Source organism: Homalodisca vitripennis, chromosome 7 (assembly GCF_021130785.1).
Source record: "Homalodisca vitripennis isolate AUS2020 chromosome 7, UT_GWSS_2.1, whole genome shotgun sequence".
Taxonomy (NCBI): Eukaryota; Metazoa; Arthropoda; class Insecta; order Hemiptera; family Cicadellidae; genus Homalodisca; species Homalodisca vitripennis.
Window position 1 is genome coordinate 130,108,208 of NC_060213.1, and position 19,848 is coordinate 130,128,055.

Below are 19,848 nucleotides of genomic sequence, written 5' to 3' on the forward strand. Positions count from 1 at the left end.
ATATTAAAGTTCAGCTTACAGAGCATCTGTGTACAAAGTTTCATTGCGGGCACTTGTTTGGTTTAGTCTCAGGAGCGACTTTTATACGAGAACGCCCCGTCTAAAAACGGTGCATTTAATTTTGACGATAGGACCTCTGACGGCCGACACCACCTATTTGACGTTGGTATATTAAAGGTCAGCTTACAGAGCATCTGTGTACAAAGTTTCATTGCGGGCACTTGTTTGGTTTAGTCTCAGGAGCGACTTTTATACGAGAACGCCCCGTCTAACGGTGCATTTAATTTCGACGATAGGACCTCTGACGGCCGACACCACCTTTTTGACGTTGGTATATTAAAGTTCAGCTTACAGAGCATCTGTGTACAAAGTTCCATTGCGGGCACTTGTTTGGTTAAGTCTCAGGAGTGACTTTTATACGAGAACGCCAGTCTAACCGTGCATTTAATTTTGACGATAGGACCTCTGACGGCCGACACCACCTATTTGACGTTGGTACACTAAAGTTCAGCTTACAGAGCATCTGTGTACAAAGTTTCATTGCGGGCACTTGTTTGGTTTAGTCTCAGGAGCGACTTTTATACGAGAACGCCCCGTCTAACGGTGCATTTAATTAAGACGTTAGGACCTCTGACGGCCGACACCACCTTTTTGACGTTGGTATATTAAAGTTCAGCTTACAGAGCATCTGAGTACAAAGTTTCATTGCGGGCACTTGTTTGGTTAAGTCTCAGGAGTGACTTTTATACGAGAACGCCCGTCTAACCGTGCATTTAATTTTGACGATAGGACCTCTGACGGCCGACACCACCTATTTGACGTTGGTATATTAAAGTTCAGCTTACAGAGCATCTGTGTACAAAGTTTCATTGCGGGCACTTGTTTGGTTTAGTCTCAGGAGCGACTTTTATACGAGAACGCCCCGTCTAACGGTGCATTTAATTTCGACGATAGGACCTCTGACGGCCGACACCACCTTTTTGACGTTAGTATATTAAAGTTCAGCTTACAGAGCATCTGTGTACAAAGTTTCCATTGCGGGCACTTGTTTGGTTAAGTCTCAGGAGTGACTTTTATACGAGAACGCCCGTCTAACCGTGCATTTAATTTTGACGATAGGACCTCTGACGGCCGACACCACCTATTTGACGTTGGTATATTAAAGTTCAGCTTACAGAGCATCTGTGTACAAAGTTTCATTGCGGGCACTTGTTTGGTTTAGTCTCAGGAGCGACTTTTATACGAGAACGCCCCGTCTAACGGTGCATTTAATTTCGACGATAGGACCTCTGACGGCCGACACCACCTTTTTGACGTTAGTATATTAAAGTTCAGCTTACAGAGCATCTGTGTACAAAGTTCCTATGCGGGCACTTGTTTGGTTAAGTCTCAGGAGTGACTTTTATACGAGAACGCCCGTCTAACCGTGCATTTAATTTTGACGATAGGACCTCTGACGGCCGACACCACCTATTTGACGTTGGTATATTAAAGTTCAGCTTACAGAGCATCTGTGTACAAAGTTTCATTGCGGGCACTTGTTTGGTTTAGTCTCAGGAGTGACTTTTATACGAGAACGCCCGTCTAACCGGTGCATTTAATTTTGACGATAGGACCTCTGACGGCCGACACCACCTATTTGACGTTGGTATATTAAAGTTCAGCTTACAGAGCATCTGTGTACAAAGTTTCATTGCGGGCACTTGTTTGGTTAAGTCTCAGGAGTGACTTTTATACGAGAACGCCCGTCTAACCGTGCATTTAATTTTGACGATAGGACCTCTGACGGCCGACACCACCTATTTGACGTTGGTATATTAAAGTTCAGCTTACAGAGCATCTGTGTACAAAGTTTCATTGCGGGCACTTGTTTGGTTTAGTCTCAGGAGTGACTTTTATACGAGAACGCCCGTCTAACGGTGCATTTAATTTTGACGATAGGACCTCTGACGGCCGACACCACCTATTTGACGTTGGTACATATTAAAGTTCAGCTTACAGAGCATCTGTGTACAAAGTTTCATTGCGGGCACTTGTTTGGTTTAGTCTCAGGAGCGACTTTTATACGAGAACGCCCCGTCTAACGGTGCATTTAATTTCGACGATAGGACCTCTGACGGCCGACACCACCTTTTTGACGTTGGTATATTAAAGTTCAGCTTACAGAGCATCTGTGTACAAAGTTTCATTGCGGGCACTTGTTTGGTTAAGTCTCAGGAGTGACTTTTATACGAGAACGCCCGTCTAACCGTGCATTTAATTTTGACGATAGGACCTCTGACGGCCGACACCACCTATTTGACGTTGGTATATGAAAGTTCAGCTTACAGAGCATCTGTGTACAAAGTTTCATTGCGGGCACTTGTTTGGTTTAGTCTCAGGAGCGACTTTTATACAAGAACGCCTCGTCTAACGGTGCATTTAATTTCGACGATAGGACCTCTGACGGCCGACACCACCTTTTTGACGTTAGTATATTAAAGTTCAGCTTACAGAGCATCTGTGTACAAAGTTTCATTGCGGGCACTTGTTTGGTTAAGTCTCAGGAGTGACTTTTATACGAGAACGCCCGTCTAACCGTGCATTTAATTTTGACGATAGGACCTCTGACGGCCGACACCACCTATTTGACGTTGGTATATTAAAGTTTCAGCTTACAGAGCATCTGTGTACAAAGTTTCATTGCGGGCACTTGTTTGGTTTAGTCTCAGGAGCGACTTTTATACGAGAACGCCCCGTCTAACGGTGCATTTAATTTTGACGATAGGACCTCTGACGGCCGACACCACCTATTTGACGTTGGTATATTAAAGGTCAGCTTACAGAGCATCTGTGTACAAAGTTTCATTGCGGGCACTTGTTTGGTTTAGTCTCAGGAGCGACTTTTATACGAGAACGCCCCGTCTAACGGTGCATTTAATTTCGACGATAGGACCTCTGACGGCCCGACACCACCTTTTTGACGTTGGTATATTAAAGTTCAGCTTACAGAGCATCTGTGTACAAAGTTCCATTGCGGGCACTTGTTTGGTTAAGTCTCAGGAGTGACTTTTATACGAGAACGCCAGTCTAACCGTGCATTTAATTTTGACGATAGGACCTCTGACGGCCGACACCACCTATTTGACGTTGGTACACTAAAGTTCAGCTTACAGAGCATCTGTGTACAAAGTTTCATTGCGGGCACTTGTTTGGTTTAGTCTCAGGAGCGACTTTTATACGAGAACGCCCCGTCTAACGGTGCATTTAATTAAGACGTTAGGACCTCTGACGGCCGACACCACCTTTTTGACGTTGGTATATTAAAGTTCAGCTTACAGAGCATCTGTGTACAAAGTTTCATTGCGGGCACTTGTTTTGGTTAAGTCTCAGGAGTGACTTTTATACGAGAACGCCCGTCTAACCGTGCATTTAATTTTGACGATAGGACCTCTGACGGCCGACACCACCTATTTGACGTTGGTATATTAAAGTTCAGCTTACATAGCATCTGTGTACAAAGTTTCATTGCGGGCACTTGTTTGGTTTAGTCTCAGGAGCGACTTTTATACAAGAACGCCTCGTCTAACGGTGCATTTAATTTCGACGATAGGACCTCTGACGGCCGACACCACCTTTTTGACGTTAGTATATTAAAGTTCAGCTTACAGAGCATCTGTGTACAAAGTTTCATTGCGGGCACTTGTTTGGTTAAGTCTCAGGAGTGACTTTTATACGAGAACGCCCGTCTAACCGTGCATTTAATTTTGACGATAGGACCTCTGACGGCCGACACCACCTATTTGACGTTGGTATATTAAAGTTCAGCTTACAGAGCATCTGTGTACAAAGTTTCATTGCGGGCACTTGTTTGGTTTAGTCTCAGGAGCGACTTTTATACGAGAACGCCCCGTCTAACGGTGCATTTAATTTCGACGATAGGACCTCTGACGGCCGACACCACCTTTTTGACGTTAGTATATTAAAGTTCAGCTTACAGAGCATCTGTGTACAAAGTTCCTATGCGGGCACTTGTTTGGTTAAGTCTCAGGAGTGACTTTTATACGAGAACGCCCGTCTAACCGTGCATTTAATTTTGACGATAGGACCTCTGACGGCCGACACCACCCATTTGACGTTGGTATATTAAAGTTCAGCTTACAGAGCATCTGTGTACAAAGTTTCATTGCGGGCACTTGTTTGGTTAAGTCTCAGGAGTGACTTTTTTACGAGAACGCCCCGTCTAACCGTGCATTTAATTTTGACGATAGGACCTCTGACGGCCGACACCACCTATTTGACGTTGGTATATTAAAGTTCAGCTTACAGAGCATCTGTGTACAAAGTTTCATTGCGGGCACTTGTTTGGTTTAGTCTCAGGAGCGACTTTTATACGAGAACGCCCCGTCTAACGGTGCATTTAATTTTGACGATAGGACCTCTGACGGGCCGACACCACCTATTTGACGTTGGTATATTAAAGGTCAGCTTACAGAGCATCTGTGTACAAAGTTTCATTGCGGGCACTTGTTTGGTTTAGTCTCAGGAGCGACTTTTTATACGAGAACGCCCCGTCTAACGGTGCATTTAATTTCGACGATAGGACCTCTGACGGCCGACACCACCTTTTTGACGTTGGTATATTAAAGTTCAGCTTACAGAGCATCTGTGTACAAAGTTCCATTGCGGGCACTTGTTTGGTTAAGTCTCAGGAGTGACTTTTATACGAGAACGCCAGTCTAACCGTGCATTTAATTTTGACGATAGGACCTCTGACGGCCGACACCACCTATTTGACGTTGGTACACTAAAGTTCAGCTTACAGAGCATCTGTGTACAAAGTTTCATTGCGGGCACTTGTTTGGTTTAGTCTCAGGAGCGACTTTTATACGAGAACGCCCCGTCTAACGGTGCATTTAATTAAGACGTTAGGACCTCTGACGGCCGACACCACCTTTTTGACGTTGGTATATTAAAGTTCAGCTTACAGAGCATCTGTGTACAAAGTTTCATTGCGGGCACTTGTTTGGTTAAGTCTCAGGAGTGACTTTTATACGAGAACGCCCGTCTAACCGTGCATTTAATTTTGACGATAGGACCTCTGACGGCCGACACCACCTATTTGACGTTGGTATATTAAAGTTCAGCGTACAGAGCATCTGTGTACAAAGTTTCATTGCGGGCACTTGTTTGGTTTAGTCTCAGGAGCGACTTTTATACAAGAACGCCTCGTCTAACGGTGCATTTAATTTCGACGATAGGACCTCTGACGGCCGACACCACCTTTTTGACGTTAGTATATTAAAGTTCAGCTTACAGAGCATCTGTGTACAAAGTTCCATTGCGGGCACTTGTTTGGTTAAGTCTCAGGAGTGACTTTTATACGAGAACGCCCGTCTAACCGTGCATTTAATTTTGACGATAGGACCTCTGACGGCCGACACCACCTATTTGACGTTGGTATATTAAAAGTTCAGCTTACAGAGCATCTGTGTACAAAGTTTCATTGCGGGCACTTGTTTGGTTAAGTCTCAGGAGTGACTTTTATACGAGAACGCCCGTCTAACCGTGCATTTAATTTTGACGATAGGACCTCTGACGGCCGACACCACCTATTTGACGTTGGTATATTAAAGTTCAGCTTACAGAGCATCTGTGTACAAAGTTTCATTGCGGGCACTTGTTTGGTTTAGTCTCAGGAGTGACTTTTATACGAGAACGCCCGTCTAACCGTGCATTTAATTTTGACGATAGGACCTCTGACGGCCGACACCACCTATTTGACGTTGGTATATTAAAGGTTAGCTTACAGAGCATCTGTGTACAAAGTTTCATTGCGGGCACTTGTTTGGTTAAGTCTCAGGAGTGACTTTTATACGAGAACGTCCGTCTAACCGTGCATTTAATTTTGACGATAGGACCTCTGACAGCCGACACCACCTATTTGACGTTGGTACATTAAAGTTCAGCTTACAGAGCATCTGTGTACAAAGTTTAATTGCGGGCACTTATTTGGTTTAGTCTCAGGAGCGACTTTTATACGTGAACGCCCCGTCTAACGGTGCATTTAATTTCGACGATAGGACCTCTGACGGCCGACACCACCTTTTTGACGTTGGTATATTAAAGTTCAGCTTACAGAGCATCTGTGTACAAAGATTCATTGCGGGCACTTGTTTGGTTAAGTCTCAGGAGTGACTTTTATACGAGAACGCCCGTCTAACCGTGCATTTAATTTTGACGATAGGACCTCTGACGGCCGACACCACCTATTTGACGTTGGTATATTAAAGTTTCAGCTTACAGAGCATCTGTGTACAAAGTTTCATTGCGGGCACTTGTTTGGTTTAGTCTCAGGAGCGACTTTTATACGAGAACGCCCCGTCTAACGGTGCATTTAATTTTCGACGATAGGACCTCTGACGGCCGACACCACCTTTTTGACGTTGGTATATTAAAGTTCAGCTTACAGAGCATCTGTGTACAAAGTTTCATTGCGGGCACTTGTTTGGTTAAGTCTCAGGAGTGACTTTTTTTACGAGAACGCCCGTCTAACCGTGCATTTAATTTTGACGATAGGACCTCTGACGGCCGACACCACCTATTTGACGTTGGTATATTAAAGTTCAGCTTACAGAGCATCTGTGTACAAAGTTTCATTGCGGGCACTTGTTTGGTTTAGTCTCAGGAGCGACTTTTATACAAGAACGCCTCGTCTAACGGTGCATTTAATTTCGACGATAGGACCTCTGACGGCCGACACCACCTTTTTGACGTTGGTATATTAAAGTTCAGCTTACAGAGCATCTGTGTACAAAGTTTCATTGCGGGCACTTGTTTGGTTAAGTCTCAGGAGTGACTTTTATACGAGAACGCCCGTCTAACCGTGCATTTAATTTTGACGATAGGACCTCTGACGGCCGACACCACCTATTTGACGTTGGTATATTAAAGTTCAGCTTACAGAGCATCTGTGTACAAAGTTTCATTGCGGGCACTTGTTTTGGTTTAGTCTCAGGAGCGACTTTTATACGAGAACGCCCGTCTAACCGTGCATTTAATTTCGACGATAGGACCTCTGACGGCCGACACCACCTTTTTGACGTTGGTATATTAAAGTTCAGCTTACAGAGCATCTGTGTACAAAGTTCCATTGCGGGCACTTGTTTGGTTAAGTCTCAGGAGTGACTTTTATACGAGAACGCCCGTCTAACCGTGCATTTAATTTTGACGATAGGACCTCTGACGGCCGACACCACCTATTTGACGTTGGTATATTAAAGTTCAGCTTACAGAGCATCTGTGTACAAAGTTTCATTGCGGGCACTTGTTTGGTTAAGTCTCAGGAGTGACTTTTATACGAGAACGCCCCGTCTAACGGTGCATTTAATTTCGACGATAGGACCTCTGACGGCCGACACCACCTTATTTGACGTTGGTATATTAAAGTTCAGCTTACAGAGCATCTGTGTACAAAGTTTCATTGCGGGCACTTGTTTGGTTAAGTCTCTCAGGAGTGACTTTTATACGAGAACGCCCGTCTAACCGTGCATTTAATTTTGACGATAGGACCTCTGACGGCCGACACCCACCTATTTGACGTTGGTATATTAAAGTTCAGCTTACAGAGCATCTGTGTACAAAGTTTCATTGCGGGCACTTGTTTGGTTTAAGTCTCAGGAGTGACTTTTATACGAGAACGCCCGTCTAACGTGCATTTAATTTTGACGATAGGACCTCTGACGGCCGACACTACACCACCTTTTTGACGTTGGTATATTAAAGTTCAGCTTACAGAGCATCTGTGTACAAAGTTTCATTGCGGGCACTTGTTTGGTTTAGTCTCAGGAGTGACTTTTATACGAGAACGCCCCGTCTAACGGTGCATTTAATTTTCGACGATAGGACCTCTGACGGCCCGACACCACCTTTTTGACGTTGGTATATTAAAGTTCAGCTTACAGAGCATCTGTGTACAAAGTTTTCATTGCGGGCACTTGTTTGGTTAAGTCTCAGGAGTGACTTTTATACGAGAACGCCCGTCTAACGTGCATTTAATTTGACGATAGGACCTCTGACGGCCGACACCACCTATATGACGTTGGTATATTAAAGTTCAGCTTACAGAGCATCTGTGTACAAAGTTTTCATTGCGGGCACTTGTTTGGTTAGTCTCAGGAGTGACTTTTATACGAGAACGCCCGTCTAACCGTGCATTTAATTTTGACGATAGGACCTCTGACGGCCGACACCACCTATACGTTGGTATATTAAAGTTCAGCTTACAGAGCATCTGTGTACAAAGTTTCATTGCGGGCACTTGTTTGGTTTAGTCTCAGGAGCGACTTTTATACGAGAACGCCCCGTCTAACGGTGCATTTAATTTAGACGATAGGACCTCTGACGGCCGACACCACCTTTTTGACGTTGGTATATTAAAGTTCAGCTTACAGAGCATCTGTGTACAAAGTTTCATTGCGGGCACTTGTTTGGTTAAGTCTCAGGAGTGACTTTTATACGAGAACGCCGTCTAACCGTGCATTTAATTTTGACGATAGGACCTCTGACGGCCGACACCACCTATTTGACGTTGGTATATTATAGTTCAGCTTACAGAGCATCTGTGTACAAAGTTTCATTGCGGGCACTTGTTTGGTTAAGTCTCAGGAGCGACTTTTATACGAGAACGCCCGTCTAACCGTGCATTTAATTTTGACGATAGGACCTCTGACGGCCGACAACCACCTATTTGACGTTGGTATATTAAAGTTCAGCTTACAGAGCATCTGTGTACAAAGTTTCATTGCGGGCACTTGTTTGGTTTAGTCTCAGGAGCGACTTTTATACGAGAACGCCCCGTCTAACGGTGCATTTAATTTCGACGATAGGACCTCTGACGGCCGACACCACCTTTTTGACGTTGGTATATTAAAGTTCAGCTTACAGAGCATCTGTGTACAAAGTTTCATTGCGGGCACTTGTTTGGTTAAGTCTCAGGAGTGACTTTTATACGAGAACGCCCGTCTAACCGTGCATTTAATTTTGACGATAGGACCTCTGACGGCCGACACCACCTATTTGACGTTGGTATATTATAGTTCAGCTTACAGAGCATCTGTGTACAAAGTTTCATTGCGGGCACTTGTTTGGTTAAGTCTCAGGAGCGACTTTTATACGAGAACGCCCCGTCTAACGGTGCATTTAATTTAGACGATAGGACCTCTGACGGCCGACACCACCTTTTTGACGTTGGTATATTAAAGTTCAGCTTACAGAGCATCTGTGTACAAAGTTCCATTGCGGGCACTTGTTTGGTTAAGTCTCAGGAGTGGCATTTATTAGAGGACGTCCATTTTACGATACATTCCCACTACGGTTTACTTAGGTATTATATTTGGGATTTTTATTCATGACACATTTAATGGGAAACCTTTGTGGAAAGTAATAAATAGAAAAAACTGTGTTGATTTTGTGAAAGATCGTTTTTATAATTAGTATTATACAATTTATCTCAGTTTTTGAATTTTTGTTAACGCCTTCAGATTGATGACTGCAACATTGATGCACTAGACGGTCTGGACGATAAAGTGACGCTAACTTCACGGTGGTCAAAAACTGCAGGATCTATGAGTATGAGTGTGAATCTATGCATATTTTGCTGGTGAATCTATTGTTGGATTACGGATTTGTTAAAGCCACCTGTCACACTCAGTGACAGGGTTGGATTTGTACCTTCATGTTTCAGGTCTGTTCACTCACATTCAGTCAATCAAAATTCAATTTAGAGTAGTGTTCAATATTGATTGTGCTTATGTCAGAAATCTGGTACAAAGTCTAGTGGTTATTATTCAAAGTTGGATTAGGATTTTAAACTATCCCTATACATAATTAATTTAGACTAAACGTAACTTGCATGTATTTATAGTTAAAATCCAATTTCTGTTTTTCCTAGAGCACAGTACAATTTATTACAGGAAATATATCATTGTGCAATGCTGGTATGCTAGGTTTTGTTGGTGCTTTATTTCCCACATAGTAGAGGGTAAGTTATACGATTTTCATTATTTTATTTGGGTTTAGGCTTAGCCAGGCGGGTTTTAGTGAAGTAGAGAAAATTTAGGTTCTGCAAGTTATAATTTTTTTTTTTTTTTGTGGAACAATTTTGCCTTGCGAAAATGCTATAGCTATAGGCTAGATCATTGTTTTGTATGATTTGACACATTGGTGATCTATCATTATCATCATCTAGGCTACTTTACCACATTACCTACAACCACTTTCTAACAATTTCTTAAAATAGTATGATTTCATTTCCATGAAAGAAATGTTAGGTGTTAGCAAACCATATAGCCTATTGCACAAAAATTATTAAAGTATTTGGCTGCAGTATGATAAGCAGCCAACATTTGAATGACATAATCATCAATATTCATGAGTAAATAATCCTTGATATAACTACTTAACCAAATTATGTTGTAGGCATTTCAAATTAACCCTTAAGTGCCAGGAATCTCGCTATGAGACAATGTAAAAAACACGCTAGAGTGCTGAGAGTCTCGCTCCGAGACAAGACTTTCCTACGTGAAAAGTGCCAGAATCTCTGAACGAGGCGATTTCTATTTTATTTTTAGTACCTGTATGGGGGAGGTACGGGATAGGCCGCTTATTAAAGTCTACCCCTCTATAACTTAAATACCATACTGGCTGATATCACACCAAAGGCCAATACATGAACTAAACTAACCTTTTCAACTGTTATTTCTACTTTGTACTGCTGTTAGGTGACATAAACAACTAACAAAAATACACTTTCTCAGTTTGATTGCGATTGCAGTGCCATTACAAGTAGGGGAGCGTTTCTTATATTATACAATTGTGCGTTTTTATTAATTTAAAATGTTTCTAAGTTATATTTGATAGGCCCTATTAGAATTAATAAAAAAGTTATGACAGTTACATAAACAAACTGTTAAAAGATGTTTGTGACAGTTATGAAGACAGTGTTGTAGTTTTTTTGAAATTTGCCTGAGGTTATTTTTATGTTTTGAGTTTTGTTTTAGTAAGTAATATTATATTACACATGATTTTGCATTTTTTTTAATGCTCTTTATCATAAAAGTATTAAAATTTATAACATTTTTTCTTATAGCAGTTATTTTACCTTAAACTGGATTTTTATTTTGTTTCCGTTGAAGTCACTGTCTAAAGTAATTTTTAATTTTTTAAATTATAGAAACATCCTATTGTTATGTATTTTTTGATGGACAGATCATTTACCATTCAAACAAATTAAAAAGGAGCTTTTCATGATCAAAAATAAATTTTATATGAATTTTTTTCTGAAACCTTGTGTCCAAAACCCTCTGGAACTTTTTGCATAGTCATACAAAAAATAACTCTGCACTTTACAACATGGATCTTTTATCTCTAGCACTAAACGGGTTAAGTATATAAAGTAAATTATACAATTTTATAGCCCAAGGTGGTATTTTTTTTTGCTGCTTAAAAGACCAGTGGGGCGTAGCCCAGAAGGATTTACGAAATAAGAATAGGCCTATAAAAGAACAGAATATTTATTCACCAAAAAGACATTTCATTACAAAATGTATAAGGCAAGTCACAATAATAGGCAACATTGGGATTTGTGGCAAGAAATCATCTTCAGTCCATTGTTCAGATACAAACTCACTAATTGAGGAAAATGCTTGTTTAGGAAAAAATTGGCTAATCTTGTTCTTAAACTTAAAGTAGCTTAATTGCCTTACAGTTGAAGGAATTTGATTGAATAATTTTCAGGACATGATCAAATGACTTTTAACACTTGTTTAACCTATGAAATGGTACATCAACAAGAGAACTAAACCTAGTATCGTAAGAATGTATTTCATTTCGGTCAAGTTCCGTTATTTCACCCCATGTTTTTAAATCGCTACTATAGCCACGGAATTGATTGTTTGAGGTGAACTAATTAATCATTTCAACTTATATTTCTCATCAGCCCCTCTAGAATTTTATATTTTACTGATAGGTACTATCTCGAGGGATGTTTTTCTTGTATTGGTGCTGCAGGTGCTGCCGAAGCCCGCGATGATGGCCGGAGGCACTCGTCTCATTTCGATAACAAGAACAGTCTGGGCATGCCTGATGCTGATAAGATAAGACGTCGCCAAGGAAAACAAACAGTGTCTATCTAGTTTAGTACCTCCGTACTCATCTATGATCATAAATAGTTAAAACAATCAATTCCGTGGCTATAGTAGCGATTTAAAAACATGGGGTGAAATAACAGAACCTGACCTCATTTCTTAATTGAACTTTCTCAGGGTACTTTTTTAAAATATTTAACAAACATTCAATAATGTAGGGAAAAACAAAGTATTAATTCTGAGATTTCTAAATAATTCTCTACAATGTTCAAGTTTAGTATCTCCTGCTATGACTCTTATAGCCTTTAAGTTCATTGTAGGGATTCAAAGAATGTCCGTGTAAAATGTGAGTAAAATCGGTTGAATAGTTTATACGTGAAAGCAAAATAAACAAACAAAGGCACTTTCGCATTTATACATTAGCCTACATTATTATTAGGATTTAGAGATACCTTTAAAAATGCTGGAATTCTAACTCTGCCTTCTTTGTACCTTTAATGGACTTATTAGGCCACGTCAGCATAGACTGAATTACTGAAAATCTTCCATCTTGTTCTGGAGATGTCTTTTTTAATTTTTTGCCAGAAAATATTAAAAATGATAAAATATCTTGATTGTCTCCACGTAATTGAAACCACTTTTTACCAATAATGTATTTTTTGATTTAGATGAATTTATAGACTGTTTCCAAAATGCAAATTCAACTTCAATTTAATTTTTAATTTGAATGTATTCATTAATTTTTTATTCAGGCAATAAATCTACTAAAAATAATAAAAGCTTCTGTATGCCATATTGCTACAAGGAACTAAACTGCATTTTGTTCCTTTTACCTTCCAATACTATATTATTAACTGTATTATAAAACATTCAACATTCTATTATTCTGAGATAGATTGTTAAATAAATAAGGAGTCGTGCTTTCTCTGTGAACCTACAAGCCTTATATAAGAGTCAGAATGTAGTACAACAAAACATGAATAATTCTGTTTCAGCATTATTTTAATTTTGATAATTTATTTTCAGGACAAGATTGATGAAATGTTGTTAACAGAACTTCAGACGTACTCCTTGACACACATGGCCAATATGCCATTCTCTTCTGCTTCGTCAGGAGACAACTCTTTCTCCTTTATCACCGAAAAGGGCGTTGATATTTTGGTGAGAGATACTTTTTCAGTTAAATATAGCATGAACATTTTCCTTATACAAACTTCACAATTGATTGTGTCACAATACCAGAAGGTTCTTAAGAAAGTCTAGAATAGGATCCAATAGTTTCTATTGGAATTGTACGAAAAATATGAATTAAATTTGTTTTCAAAAAGAAGTTTATACAGATATGTTTTATTCTACTTTAAAGCCTATAAGTAAAGAAATATCAAGATCTCTAGAGCAATTAATTTTGGTCACGAAATGTTACATGTTACAAATATCTTTAATTTATCAAATAGAACTGATGTGATAAAAGATTACATTCCACTTTTTAACTTTAATAGTGTATTCTTTTTGATCGAGTTTGATTCGATTTATAAAAATATTTTTACATAGTACACCTTATTTTTGAGCATACGATAGGTTGATTATTTCGGTCCAGCCTGAAAGTGGTGTGTTAATGTGTTAATGCAGTAACATTGAGGTTAGGCGTGCGTATTGCTTCTTGCCTAGGCCCATTCCAGTCTTATTTTAGTGTTTCTATTGGTTTTACCCTGGAATATACACAACTGGATATTTTACTACAAAGAGGACAAAACATATATACACTAAACACTTGTAGTAGCGTAGCTGTGGTGGGAAGGGTTGATTCAATGAAGATGTTCGACCTTGAGATATCTAGATTACTCAGCAGCCATCCAGTGTAATCTAGACGAAGAGGTGTACTTATTGTCTCATCAGGTGCACAATTTATTGTACTACAATGTTTTAGACACAGTCCCAAACTAGCCAGCGTGGGAAGGGTTGATTCAACGTGAATGTAAAGTTTAGGTCAATTTCACGTTCAGCTTAGTGCACAGTCTGAAATCTGACATTGTCTTATACTTGACCCCAGGAGTAGGCTACTCTCTTAATCTCAAGGTTTATGAGGAAACGACACTCACTACCAGCATGGCCACCCGACAGGAATAAGCCGGGAATCTATGACAAACCGGAAAAAATTTCAAAAACAGTTTTTCCGTCTCCAAAAATTTATAAAACTAAGACATAATTTGTCAGCTCCTAGAATCAAGAACTAATTAATCTCGAAACATTGTATTTTACACAACATGGATCGTGAAATTGTGAAGTTAGATCGTTATATGTTTGCGAGCTTCATCTGAGGGTTGCCTCCTAATGAAGTGGAGTATATTTTGGTTAATTCTACTCCTGTGGCGCGGTAAGCCACCCCCTCCCCCCCCCCCCCCCAAATACACGTAACAATGCATTGGACAATTTAAAATTGGCCGATCGTTCGTTCTGAACTTCAGCACTAAATGAGCGGAATGCATTATTAAACCGGTAGTGACCGCGATACATCAAATATATTCTGTAAGCTCATTTTATAATCTATTATTTAAAAGGAGATACTAGAGGTTATGACTAGTAATTTTAAATATATTAATTTCCCTGAATCTGCAAATTATCTTTAAGTAGCATGGTATTCTTAGGCTTGCTCCCCCTCCAAAGGATAAATTAATTAAGTAGAGTTCAGATGAAAGTATTTTATGAAGTATCAGATGGACCGACCTTGTGTATTGGTGACATCATTGTCATGTACCGAAAGTCCGTTCACCGCAGACCTCTGACCTGCAATGCTGGACTACAATTTGTCCCACGGTAGCACTGTGTTGGTATTTATTTGTTATCTTTGTTTATTCCGTATTGGATACATGTATTTTCCAAACATTACAGAAAAGAAAGTAATTAGGTATACAAGATGTTATGTAGACAAATAAAAAAAAAACACATAGATAAAAACTAAGGAGCTTAAAATAGATGATAGTGATAAATCATCGACAAATTCTTCACATTTCACTAGCGACGAAATTTAGTAGAGCATCACATTTCTTAGAAATACAGGTGGTTACGATAAACCGTCACCGTTGCACTCAACGTAAGAGTCAAATATTACATTTGTTTATTTGGCTTGAAAATAAACTAGAGAATCGGAAATTTTTAACCGGGAAAAAACCAGGAATATGAAAAGATGTTTTGAGTGGCCACTCTACAGAAACACCACAGAACAGTGAAACATTTTATTATTAACAAAGTATATGACTAACATGTTATTAGATGCTACCGGAAATTCTTTCATTAACGGATAGAAAACGATCTAAGTTGATAGGACTAGACTTATCAATATATCTGAATATATACTGACGTTAGGAAGCCATCTTGCAGAAGCACATATACGTACAGGGCTGTCCATATAGGCATTCCTTCCGATATTCATTTTGTCAGTACAGGCTAAATATGTCACCATGATGCTACAAATCAATTATTGGATTACTTGGCCTCAGCCCTTGAGGTACTGAGTGGGCCTGTGATACTTATCAGTTGATTGCATGTTTTGGACTTTACAGAAAGGTTGTGCTGCTTACAATACACGGTTACCAATTTTATTGCATGTTATCTTAAAAAGTCAGGCCTACATCTTGACAATCTGACTATGTATAGAGACAGATCTCTTCTCTGTAGCTTTAGTAAAATAATTATTTTGCGTTCAGCAAACTCGTGCACCCTGCTACACTCAGATACTCTATTCTGCCTGCTAACAAACCCAGTTACGCGATAATGCACATTGAAATAATGATTCTAGTCATAAAAATAAATAATTAATAAAATCAATTGATTGCTAATAGTTAAAACAAACTTTGTTACACCAGTTATTGTTCATCCATTCAAGGGGGTAACCCATGAGAAGTTGATGAAAAATTCCATCTCAAATGAAAATAATTTATCAAGTTGCACATAATTTAAATATCTTGATTAGATAAAAAACCATGATATAAATGAAAAATACAGTTTAGATTGCCGCTTCCCCTACAAAAAAAAAAAAACTTTTGCAGGCATCAAGTACTAAATAGGGCTCTTTTTTACACAAAAACGGAAAAAATGAATGAAAAAAAATAATGTGTCAGATAGTGAAATTTATAGTGAAATATAAACTTTAAAAATTCCCCACCTGGGAATCATTATTTCAGGTTTCTTCATAATAAATGCTTATCTTTTCTCCATCATTTTATGAAACGTTACAAAAGCAGTTGATTACATTTTGTTCAGGGCAGTACAATATTAATTATTATTTATCTAATACTGACCTTTCAAGTGATAAGCAACTAAACTAGAAATATGCTTACATTGTTTGTTTCTTTTCTTTGTCTGGCCAATACTCACATAAGGCAGTGATGGCATACACATGTGTGCAGAGACATTCCATACATTACTATGCAGAGTAACATTTCATTAAAGTAATTACACAATTTCTGCTCTTTTCAGCACCCTTTTGTGAATTACTGCCATCGCCAAGTCATAGCACAAATACTGAATACGTATTAAATGAAGTATTAATTTGTGTCTTTAACTGATGGGTTTCTGGTTTGTTAGCAGGCTGGGATTGGTAGAACTGGGTTGTGGTGGTGGCTCACCTGTCTGCTGCTGGTCACATCGCTGGGTGCTGTCTCGGCCGATGATGCGACCAATCAGATGTTCGGTGGGCGTACCGATGGAATGCCAGCTGCCTTTGGTGACTTTAATTCTGATGAACTGACGGACATATTTGTGATTCGTAATAATGCTCGCACCTTGGAAATTCTCTTTGGTCAAGATAAAGAACCCTCGATGGTCTCATCAGGAATAAAGTGCACGTTCAACAAGACTACAATCACAAGCGTTGTTCCCGGTGATTTCAATGGAGATGCGTTGATGGACGTGTTGGTAACATTGTTTGATCCATCACAGACGGAATTCAATCAAGTGGTAATTCTGTGGGGTGAAATGAACAAAATAGTTTGTTCTGAAGAGCCATTGTTCAGAATGAGGGGTCAACCTTTGGCGATCGATTATGATAAGAATATGATCATTGACTTGTTTGGTGTGGATGAGAACTATAATAGGTCGTTCTGGGTATTCAGTCAGAACAAAACTATGCCAAAGAAATTCAGTATGAATAACAATGATGAGGAGTTCAAGGGTTCTATAAGAATTCCACATTCTCACGCCTTCTTGGATCTGAGTGGTGACGATTTGGCAGATCTCTACATCACTACGGAGGAAAGCTTTGAGGTTTGGAAGGGAAATGAAGATATTTCAAAGGGTTTCAAACCGTGGAAAATTATTCCACTACCTCCTGGCTTTAGTAAAAATAAACAACATGTAATTGGGCAAACAATATTTCTTGACGTAGAAATGGAAGGAAAACTGGACCATCTTGTCCCAGTTTGCTTTGATCTAAGCTGTAAGAACAGTAGCATCTTAGTGTACAAGTATTCGAACAAGACATGGCACAATCTACAGGTAAACTTTCACGAAGAAGGAACGGCCAATCTCTGGAAGTTTGCGTATAATAGCGATACAACCAATTTCAACGAACGTTACACTGAGACGATAACACTGAGAGCAGGGGACTTTAATATGGACGGATATCCTGATCTGTTGGTTACTTTGGTGAATGACGCACGTGGCACAGAGTTCAAATCTTTCCTTTTGGAGAATGTGCCATGCAAAACCACTTGTTCCGAGTTCTCTCGCACATTTGAGGTGCGATGGAACACACTAAGCCCTTACAACAACAATACAGTCTTGGGTGTTTTCTACGACTTCCTCCAAGATGGTGTTCTGGACATCATCTTTGTTCACAACAAACCGACGTATAATGTTTCTGCGTACAGGAACACGAACAATTACGACGCCAACTTTGTAAAAGTCATGGTTGTGACAGGACTAACAAACACAGACCACCCGTTGGCTGTTGGTCCATTAACAAAGTCAGCGGGAGTTTACGGAACCAATCTTCCAGGACCCAAAGTCTTCTACGTCACGACTACTCAGGAAGGCGACCCCAGATCGGCTGTGGCGACCCAGATACCTCAGTCTGCCCATTTCACGCTGAACCTTCCTTACACGATCTTCGGTCTGGGTCGCACCCCGAACTTCATAGACTCGCTGACAGTCCAGGTCTACGGGAAGTATAGGCAATGGACGCAGCTCATCCCAAATTCCCAGATGGTTGTGATTCCCTGGCCTGTTGATGAATCCAATAACTGGAAGGTTCAGTTGTTTGTCACGCCAAGTAAGCTCATCTTCCAAAGTGTCTTGGCACTCTTAGCTACCTGCGTCGTCATTTTCTTCATTATCGCTGCTCTCTACTGGAAAGAACGAAAAGAAGACCATTTAGAGAAGTTGCAGGAAGCACACAAGTTTCATTTTGATGCTATGTAAGTTGTATGTATGTGAACAATTGTAAAAATCCAGTCTATAGTTTTTCCCGTTGTAATAAAACTAAGTCGTTATTATGTTATGTAGATTTTAAAATTAACATGTATATTTTTCATTGTAATTAAGTGTATATAGTTTAACTATAATAGGGAAATATAGATAAATCGAAAACTTCAAACACTGTACAAAATATGACACTGCTTGACCCCTTTCCCTAAACCCAACTTCGTTTTAAACTTCCTTTGTAGATCAACTGGAATTTCAGTTTTAATATTCATATAAAATATTTGTGAGGATATTTTTCGATTGAAGTCTTGGTGTTTGATAATAGTTGTATTACTTTTATATAATCAGATTGTATTTGGAAGTTGACACTTTGTTTTTGTAGACTAAAGTAATATAATTTTAAAATTGAAACAAAAATTGTTTGGAAGAAAGTTAATTCCATTACTTGGACAGAAATTTGAACTACAATTAATTGTTCGTTGATTAAATCACCAGTAAAGCTTAAAATAGGAAGAGATACATACTGATAATGTAATATAGCCAGTTGAATAATTAATCTCATTACTTTTTATAGACAACATAAACCACTGTGTGTGTTTTATGTAAAGATATATGCATTCTAATCAACTTTGATTTAATGTTGTGCTTGTTAATTGCTATATTTAATTTTAACCCAGGTTGGAGAAAATAACTTGTTTTGTCATTTACACTATAGTATAAAGTTTTAATTATTTAAATAATATTAATTAAAAACAGTAGTTATATTTTTTAAAGATACATTTTAATGTGGGATCAATAAACAAATACTATTTAAAATAAATAGTGTTATCCATACATAGGTAAATTAATTACATTTTTAAGTAAAATTAGTTACAGTATTTTATTATGTGCGTTTTAAATAATTAGTAATTAATGTTATCTTGTAATTTTTATTTTTTAATTATGGTGTATAATAAAAGACAACAAAATTAACTATTACATACAAATTTGCAAGTGTTTTTATTTTCAATAAACGTATTTATATTTAACCTTGTCATGTTTCTCAAATTTATAGTATTTTTTCTAAATTCTTCTAACGTTTTTATATTCCAGAGTTATGTAAATTCCAATTTTAATGATTAATACTGAGGATTTGTGTAAAAATAAACCACCGTTTTTATAAACTCTCACGTCTTGTTTTTGTGCTTATCTAAGTGTATGGTTCTTTAAATAATATTTTTTAAATAGAAAACATAGCTTAAGTTTAAATGAATTTATTTAATTTGTAGCAAATAAGTCTTTTAAAAATGTGATTTAGCTTTAA

General features: G+C 38.7%; 1 protein-coding gene across 4 annotated transcripts in view; it reads left to right on the forward strand.

Moving 5' to 3' along the window:
- Positions 1 to 9,588: 9,588 nt before the first annotated feature.
- The window catches only part of LOC124366330 (T-cell immunomodulatory protein), a 42,945-nt gene continuing 32,685 nt past the window's right edge, over positions 9,589 to 19,848 (forward strand). Inside the window, exons 1-3 of one of the 4 annotated variants that reach the window (XM_046822790.1) lie at positions 9,589 to 9,724; positions 13,152 to 13,286; positions 16,710 to 19,162. In XM_046822790.1, coding sequence (XP_046678746.1) covers positions 9,716 to 9,724; positions 13,152 to 13,286; positions 16,710 to 18,542 — 1,977 coding nt within the window. In that variant the 5' untranslated portion in view covers positions 9,589 to 9,715 and the 3' untranslated portion in view covers positions 18,543 to 19,162. The other 3 variants (XM_046822792.1, XM_046822788.1, XM_046822789.1) reach the window with 3 other exon arrangements.